A 9,727-nucleotide genomic window follows, 5' to 3' on the forward strand; every position below is an offset into this window, starting at 1 on the left:
GCCGCCTCTCCCGCATACGCACGTCTCCCGCCATCCCCCGCGCCGATTCGATAGGTAGGTGGCGCGATTCTCCGACTCTACCGCACTGGCGTCATCACACACAGTACGGATTCAGGATTATGCCCTGATCCATCCATGGCCGCCTGCCGTCGCCGTGCTCCTGCACGCCATTCACGGGGAAAGCACCGCATTTCTTTTTTCCTTTTTGCTGGAAAGGATATCGTCATGGGCAGCATCATTATCAATTTACCCACCACGTGAGGCGTACACATCCGTGTAAAGTCGCACTGTCCATTTTACTACCCCGGAGCGGAAGATTCCCAGAGAAAAAAGAGCGTATTTTGATAGCGAAAAGCGAAGTGAAAGGGCGGAATGCAGCGTGAATCGTGTCGCGTACCTCCTTGTCCGAGCTCGCCCGTCGTGCTGCGCGCTGCCCCGATCCCGTACTGTACCCCGGCCGGCCGCCACGGTCGGTATATGATGCCCGCCACGCCCCCCGTCGCATTTGCGCAGCCCCTTCCGGCTCAGTTTGCCGGCACGCACACGCAACAGACCAGGCCCGACTGAAGAAGAACGGAATGGACGCCACCCGCGCCCTCCTCCTGCCCCGCTCCGACGGCGCCGTGCCCGGCGTCGTCGACTTCCGCGGCGGCCCCGCGCCCCGCGCCTCCACCGGCCGATGGTCCGCCGCCATGTTCGTCCTCGGTACGTGCGGCCCCCGACCCAGCCCATGATGATCATCGATCGAGGGGAGGGGTGGCCTTAATTTGGGTTCTTTTTTGGGATTGAAGGTGTGGAGATCGCGGAGCGGTTCGCGTACCACGGCGTGTCGGCCAACCTCATCAGCTACCTGACGGGCCCGCTTGGGGAGTCCACGGCCGGCGCCGCCGCGGCGATCAACGCGTGGAGCGGCGTCGCCACGATGCTGCCGCTGCTGGTGGCCTGCGTCGCCGACGCCTGGCTCGGCCGGTTCCGCACCATCGTGCTCGCCTCCGTCCTCTTCGTCGTGGTCAGCCCACTTTTCCCCTCCCCTCCCGTAAAAATTCCCCTTTTTGACATAAAAAGTGCCCCATGAACGAACGAACCCCTTTCTGTCTGCCCTCCCCCAATCAATCAAGCCCGCGCACTCCCACTGACAGAGAAGCGCGTCCAGCTGACCACTGACAGCCGGGTTTGCCGTTGCAGAGCATGGGCATGCTGACCCTGTCCTCGGCGCTCCCGGTGTTCCACTCGGACGGGTGCACCAGCTTCACCTCGCTGTCGGGCGCGTGCTCGCCGTCGCCAGTGCAGGTGACCATCTTCTACGTCTCGCTCTACCTGGTGGCGCTGGCGGAGGCCGGGCACAAGCCGTGCGCGCAGGCGTTCGGCGCCGACCAGTTCGACCAGCACCACCCCGAGGAGTCCGTCTCCCGGAGCTCCTTCTTCAACTGGTGGTACTTCGGCATGTGCTCCGGCACCGCCGCCACCACCATGGTCTCCAGCTACATCCAGGACAACATCGGCTGGGGCCTCGGCTTCGGCATCCCCTGCCTCGTCATGGTCTTGGCGCTCGCCATGTTCCTGCTCGGCACCCGCCGCTACCGCTACTACACCTCCACCCAGTCCAGCCCCTTCGCCCGCCTCGCCAGGGCCTTCGTCGCGCTCCTCAAAGGCTCCAAGTCCAGCCAATGCGCCAAGTATGATCACTCATCAATCATCATCCATGGTTCTCGTTTGAAATCTGCAATTTGGCCATGAGAATTCTGAATGCATCATGCTGTCAGGCTTACCAATTAATGTGTTTGGTCTCTTGCGACGAACAGCACTCTTGCCGGCGAGGATGGAGAATTCAACGCGGAGCACCGTGAGGAGGTTCGGGGCCTGCTGCGGTTGTTCCCCATCTGGGCGACGTGCATCATCTACGCCGTCATCTTCTCCCAGTCCTCGACCTTCTTCACGAAGCAGGCCGCGACGCTGGACCGGCGGATCGGGGCCACCTTCCGCGTGCCGCCGGCGGCGCTGCAGACGTTCATCAGCCTGACCATCATCACCTTCATCCCGGTCTACGACCGGCTGTTCGTGCCGGCGGCGCGGCGGTTCACGCGCCTGTCCTCGGGCATCACCATGCTGCAGAGGATCGGCACGGGCCTCGTCCTGGCGCTGGTGGCCATGGTGGTGGCGGCGCTGGTGGAGGCGAGGCGGCTGGGCGTGGCGCGGGAGGCCGGCCTCGTGGACGACCCCAAGGCGGCGCTGCCGATGAGCCTGTGGTGGATGGTGCCACAGTACGTGCTGTTCGGGCTGTCGGACGTGTTCGCCATGATCGGGCTGCAGGAGTTCTTCTATGACCAGGTGCCCGACGCGCTGCGCAGCCTGGGGCTGGCCTTCTTCCTCAGCATCTTCGGGGTGGGCCACTTCCTCAGCAGCTTCCTCATCTCCGCCATCGACGGCGCCACCAAGAAGGGCGGTGCCAGCTGGTTCTCCAACAACCTCAACCGCGCCCACCTCGACTACTTCTACTGGCTGCTCGCCGGGCTCTGCGCGGCGGAGCTGGCCGCGTTCGTGGTTGTCTCGCGCGTCTATGTTTACAAGAAGAGGGTGGCTCACCATGACCATGACGACGGTGGCGCTGTCATGTGATCGCTTGTAAGGTGGTTTTCTTTTTTGCGAATGTACAGATGTATAGCGCTATAGTATAATGTTGTGCCGAGTTCAGCTATACTGCAAGTTTCTTTTAGAAACACCTGTAATTTTATGGGGATGGGCTCTAGACAAACGTTTTTTTTTTTGAAATTAACTGTCGCCGCTTTATTTATTAAACGAAGTCGGGAATCTCATCCGATACAATCTCAAGAATGCAGTCTGGTGGAGATGATAGCCACTCCTGCGAGCCCTCATCACCCATTCCCACCTTAGCTAACCTACCAGCGGCGGCATTTGCACAACGGCGAACCCACGAAACTCTAACAGAAACAAAATGCATCAGATCGCCTTGACTTCTTCCATGATCGGCCCCAGGGCGGAGAGGTACATGTCCGGCCTGTTAAGCATCGAAACCACCCTTGCGGAGTCGCTCTCGAGATGAAGCCTTGACACGTCTGTTTTACTCGCTAGCTCGATTGCTTTCTTACATGCCAGAAGCTCCACCTTGTCCGGGTCATCCACATGTCCCAGGAAATGGCACGAAGCTGCTCGGAATGCACCTTTGTGATCTCGCAGCACCACACCATCGCCCCCCTTCTCCCGGTGTTTGGAAACCGATCCATCTGCATTGGCTTTGATCCAACCTGGCTCCGGCGGCTCCCACGCCTCTCTTTCCCTCGCCACCCGCGGGATCACCTCCTTCTTGTGGATCTCCTCCCACTCTTTCACATACGCAGCCATAGATAGTGATATTTCATGTGGCTCAGCTATCTTTCTGTAACGTCTTTGATGTGGCTATATCTCCTACGTGTCGAAGCACGACTTAGAGGCATAATCGCACTGAAAGCAATGTCGCAAGTGAGGTAATCTTCGCAAACAACCCATGTAATACATAAAGGGAAAGAGATACATAGTTGGCTTACAATCGCCACTTCACACAATTACAAGAATAAAGCATTACATCATCCAGATATAAACAAGGTCCGACTACAGAATCAAACTAAAAGAAGACTACCCCAAAAGCTACACAGATCACCGATCGTCCCGACTGGGCTCCACTACTGATCAACTAGAACGAAATAACACAAAGGACAAGATCTTCATCGAGCTCCTCCTTGAGCTTGGTTGCGTCACCTGCACAGTTCATCGGCACCTGCAAATTGGTTTTGGAAGTAACTGTGACTCACGGGGACTCAACAATCTCACACCCTCGCGATCACGACTATTTAAGCTTATAGGAAGGGTAAAAGGTATGAGGTGGAACTGCAGCAAGCGACTAGCATATATGGTGGCTAACATACGCAAATGAGAGCGAGAAGAGAAGGCAAAAGCACGGTCGACGAACTATGATCAAGAAGTGATCCTAGAACAACCTACGTCAAGCATAACTCCAACACCGTGTTCACTTTCCGGACTCCGCCGAGAAGAGACTATCACGGTTACACACGCGGTTGGTGCATTTTAATTAAGGTCAACTTCAGGTTTTCTACAACCGGACATTAACAAATTCCCATCTGCCCATAACCGCGGGCACGGCTTTCGAAAGTTCAAATCCCTGCAGGGGTGTCCCAACTTAGCCCATCACAAGCTCTCACGGTCAACGAAGAATATTCCTTCTAGCGAGAAGACCCGATCAGACTCGGAATCCCGGTTACAAGACATACTCGACAATGGTAAAACAAGTCCAGCAACACCGCCCGAATGTGCCGACAAATCCCGATAGGAGCTGCACATATCTCGTTCTCAGGGCACACTCAGATAGGTCAAGCTACGAGTAAAATCAACCCTCAAGTTGCCCCGAGGTGGCCCCGCAGGTTGCCCAGTTCGGACCAACACTCAGAGGAGCACTGGCCCCGGGGGGGGGGGGTTAAAATAAAGATGACCATTGGGCAGGCCTACCCAAGGGAAAGAAAAGGCTAGGTGGCGAATGGTAAAACCAATGTTGAGCATTGCTGGAGGAGTTTTATTCAAGGCGAACTGTCAAGGGGTTCCCATTATAACCCAACCGCGTAAGGAACGCAAAATCCGGAAACATAACACCGATATGACGGAAACTAGGGCGGCAAGAATGGAACAAAACACCAGGCATAAGGCCGAGCCTTCCACCCTTTACCAAGTATATAGATGCATTAATTAAATAAGAGATATTGTGATATCCCAACAAAATATCCATATTCCAACAAGGAACAAGCTCCAATCTTCACCTGCAACTAACAACGCTATAAGAGGGGCTGAGCAAAGCGGTAACATAGCCAAACAATGGTTTGCTAGGACAAGGTGGGTTAGAGGCTTGGTTTAACAATATGGGAGGCATGATAAGCAAGTGGTAGGTATCGCATCATGGGCATAGCAAAAGAGCGAGCAACTAGCAAGCAAAGATAGAAGTGATTTCGAGGGTATGGTCATCTTGCCTGAGATCCCGCAAGGAAGAAGAACGAGTCCATGAAGAAGACAAACGGACGTAGTCGAACGGTTCCTCACAAACGCAACGTTGTCGGAACCAACACGAAGAAGCAACACCGGAAAGAAGCACACAACATAATAAACAACCATCACATACTCATGGCATGATGCACAACCAAGTATGATGCATGTCCGATTTAATGAAGCATGGCATGGTAAAGTGCAACAAACAACACTACAAGTTAAGTGGAGCTCAATATGCAACGGAGTTGCATATTGAAAAAACGCCATATGACTTATTTAGTTCTCTCTCATTTATGTACCCAACAAGATTAAATGTTGATGTAGCGACCAGACCTCAAACGGTCTGATCTCTGTGCTCCGGTGTCATCCCTGGATCAGTAATGCTGACACCACACAGTACTCGGAGGATTTATAGCAGAGTAGCAATCACACACTTATTACATCGAGTGTATCATATGAGAACTTATTACAATAAATATGGCTTAAGGACATCTAATAACGATAACAGCGGAAGGCTTGGAAGATAAGTGAGTCCATCAACTCCAACGGCATCACTGAGTACAGAACCACGACCTAAAAACTCCTTAATCGTCGTCTGAAAAGTCTGCAACATTAACGTTGCAGCCCGAAAACGGGTCAGCACATGGAATATGCTGGCAAGGTAACACATAAAGAGTAATGGAATGAAACAGCTATACTATATGCATATTTGGCTGGTGGAAAGCTCTATGGTTACAGTTTTGCGTAAAGCCAATTTTTCCCTACTTCAAAGAAATAAAATTTAATTTCTATCATGGTGGTTGTTAAACATTGAGAATGGTTGACAGCATTCTCAATCCCAATTAAGCATCATCATTAAACAGAACCCAACAAAATTAATTTAGAGTAACATGTTGAGATTCACATGATAATCCAAGTACTAGATATTCAAGATGTCCATAACCGGGGACACGGCTAACCATGATTAGTTTATTACACTCTGCAGAGGTTTGCGCACTTTTCCCCACAAGACTCGATCGCCTCCGTTTGGTTTCTCGCACTACATGGTGTTTGAGAAGACGGATGACCGAGACATAGTCTTTCAGAAGCACTAGCACCTTACGATCGGGTAGACCGTACCACCTACATCCCCTACATCTGCTAGTCTACCACTGTAAGAGTTCGCACAACTTATTCAACTATGCTAGAGCCCATAATAGCTTGTGGCTGCACACGGAAGTTTCTAGTATGAATAGTCTCATGATCCCTTTGAGCCTGGGTGGCGGTCCAAAAGAAAAACAGGCAAGTCCTGGAATACCCAGGTGCCTCAATCCACCCAGATGTGTGTTTAAGTTGCCACCTTAGATAAACCATTAATTAACAATCTCACATCTGTCATGGATATCACTCACCCAATCCACGTCTACTAGCATAGCATGGCATAATAAGCAAACGTAGAATTAACTCCCAAAGGTTTAATAATACACAGGTAATAGGTACTACCTCAACTACTTCCCATCCCACAATTTAATTAGATCCTAATCATGCAATGTGTGAGGATTTGATCTAATGCAATAAAACTGGGTAGTAGAAAAGGTATGATCAAAGTGTTACTTGCCTTGCTGATGATCCGCGAAACCTAACGATTCGAAGTAACAGGCGGCGCACTCCGGGTATTCTATCACAGACAAACAAACAAGCATACAATAAGTACTCATCTAATGCACATGTAAAACTCAAATAAGAGATCTAACCAGAAAGTTCAACTTAAGAACTCCGGTTGGCAAAAAGAATCAAATCGAACGAAGCAACGAAAATCCAACGGCGAAAGAAAACCACTTCGTTCTAGTAATCTGGATCTAGGGAAAATTTTACAGTAGAAAAATCTTGTTTAAGTTGGTTAAACGGATAGAGGGTTTCGAGACGAATCCCTAGGCGCTTGAATCGTCTGATTCCGATAAACGAGCGAAAAGTTAAACTAAAACGAAAATCGGATCAGGAATCGCGATCAGAAAAATCGTGGATTTAATCCGAGAAAAAGAAAAACGACGAACGCCGAATTTTTTTTCTCTTTTTTTCGGCACGGAAAACGAGGTGGCGATGAACCTTGGTGGCGCGATCCGGCGGCGGCGCGGCGGCGGCTAGGGCGGCTAGGGTTGGGGCTGGCTAGGGTTTCTCCCCCCAGGGCCGGGCCTCGGCTTATAAAGGCCTCCCGGGTCGGTGTCCAGGTCGGACACGGCCCGTTAAGTCGGTTCACATTTTTTTTATTCTTTTATTCCGCTCGGAAGAAAAATAAAAAGAAATACTAAACGGACTCCAAAAATTCCGAAATAAATTTTCGCGGGCTTCTAAAATCAAGCCGCACAAGGTGAACATTTATTTGGGACCTAAATGCAATTTTGAAAAACGCACTTTTTTTCCTAAATTCAAATAAAACACCGAAAAACTCCGAAATAAAATCTTATTTGATTTTATTATTAAATTCTCAATATTTCTTTATTTTGGGAAAGTCATTTTATTCCCTCTCTTATATTTTTGTAATAGAAATAATTGATGATAAAATAAATAAAATCAAATGATCCTATTCTCAAAATTTGAGAGAACTCAAATATGAAAATAACGAAATCCCCAACTCTCTCCGTGGGTCATTGAGTTGCGTAGAATTTCTAGGATCAACCAAAATGCAAAAATAAAATATGATATGCATGATGCTCTAATGTATAAATTCCAAATTGAAAATTTGGGATGTTAGAAACCTACCCCCCTTAAGATGAATCTCGCCCTCGAGATTCGGGTTGGTTAGAAAATAGGTGAGGGTGGTCTTTGAGCAAATCTTCCTCTCGCTCCCAGGTGGCTTCATCCTCCGTGTGGTGGCTCCACTGAACTTTGCAAAACTTGATAACCTTGCTGCGAGTAACTCGGTTGGCAAACTCCAAATCTTGACTGGTTTCTCCTCGTAGGTCAAATCGTTATCCAACTGAATAGTTTCCAAAGGCACTGTATCTCTCAATGGTATGTCAGCCATCTCCACGTGACATTTCTTCAACTGGGAAACGTGGAACACATCATGAACTCCTGACAATCCTTCGGGCAATTCCAACTTGTAGGCCACTTCTCCCATACGCTCCAAAACTCGGTATGGTCCTACAAATCGTGGCGCTAACTTCCCTTTAACTCCAAAACGCTTTGTTCCCCGAAGTGGTGATACTCGAAGATAAGCTCTATCTCCAACTTCGTAAACTGTCTCCTTGCGTTTAGAATCCGCATAACTCTTCTGTCTGGACTGGGCTACCTTGAGCCTATCGCGAATCAACTTCACCTTCTGTTCAGACTCTTTAATCAAGTCAGGTCCAAACAACTGGCGGTCTCCAACTTCGTCCCATGACAGCGGTGTCCTGCACCTCCTTCCGTACAAAGCTTCGAAAGGGGCCATCTTTAAACTGGTTTGATAACTGTTGTTGTAAGAGAACTCTGCATATGGCAAATTATCGTCCCAACTAGATCCATAATCTAGTGCACAAGCTCTCAGCATATCCTCCAAAATCTGATTGACTCTCTCGGTCTGTCCATTTGTCTGTGGATGAAAAGCTGTACTGAATTCTAGCCTGGTACCCAAAGTTTCATGCAACTGCTTCCAGAACTTTGAGGTAAACTGGGTTCCTCTATCTGATACGATACTCCTTGGAACTCCATGCAGACATACTATTCTGGTCATGTATATCTTTGCCAACTTAGCACTGGTGTAAGTGGTCTTTACTGGGATGAAATGAGCTACTTTCGTCAATCGATCAACTACAACCCAAATCGAGTCATAGCCTGAACGAGTCCTGGGTAATCCCGTGATAAAATCCATGCCTAGCCTATCCCACTTCCATTCGGGTATCGGCAATGATTGTAACAATCCTGCTGGCTTCTGATGCTCTGCCTTTACTCTCTGGCATACATCACAAACTGCTACATACTCCACAATATCCTTCTTCATTCTGGTCCACCAGAAAATATCCTTCAAATCCAAATACATCTTGGTATTTCCTGGGCGAATTGAATACGGTGAGTCGTGTGCCTCTTGCAAAATCAACTTCCTGATCTCTGGGTCACTGGGCACGTAAACGCGGTCTTCAAACCATAGGGTGTCGTGCTCATCCTCACGAAATCCTTTAGCTTTTCCTTTGCTCAGTTTCTCTTTTATAGCGGCAATCTCTTTGTCAGTCCTTTGAGCTTCTCTGATTTTATCCATCAAGATTGACTGAATCTCCAATGCTGCTACGTAACCTCTCGGAACTATTTCCAAACATAGTTCACGAAGATTTTCTGCTAACTCCTTGGGTATTTCTCCCATCATTAACGTATTGACATGGCTCTTACAGCTTAATGCGTCAGCTACTACATTAGCCTTTCCGGGATGATAATGCAATTTCATATCATAATCCTTGATAAGCTCCAACCATCTCCTTTGCCTGAGATTTAACTCCTTCTGTGTGAAAATGTACTTCAAACTCTTATGATACGTGTACACCTCACAATGATTTCCAATGAGAAAATGTCTCCATGTCTTCAATGCATGCACTACGGCTGCTAACTCCAAATCATGCGTGGCATAATTCAACTCATGAGGTTTCAGTTGTCTTGAGGCATATGAAACAACTCTCCCTTCCTGCATAAGCACTACTCCAAGTCCTCGACGTGAAGCGTCGCAATACAC

At 49.3% G+C, this 9,727-nt stretch overlaps 1 protein-coding gene across 1 annotated transcript; it reads left to right on the forward strand.

Moving 5' to 3' along the window:
* Window positions 1-368: 368 nt before the first annotated feature.
* Window positions 369-2,695, forward strand: LOC125527321 (protein NRT1/ PTR FAMILY 5.10-like). The gene is made up of 4 exons (XM_048691854.2): window positions 369-705; window positions 792-1,009; window positions 1,186-1,676; window positions 1,803-2,695. Exons 1-4 carry the CDS (start codon window positions 579-581, stop codon window positions 2,614-2,616), a joined length of 1,650 nt encoding a protein of 549 aa, XP_048547811.2. The 5' UTR covers window positions 369-578; the 3' UTR covers window positions 2,617-2,695.
* Window positions 2,696-9,727: the final 7,032 nt, after the last annotated feature.

This window comes from Triticum urartu, chromosome 3A (assembly GCF_056163025.1).
Source record: "Triticum urartu cultivar PI428250 chromosome 3A, HENAU_Tu73, whole genome shotgun sequence".
NCBI lineage: Eukaryota > Viridiplantae > Streptophyta > Magnoliopsida > Poales > Poaceae > Triticum > Triticum urartu.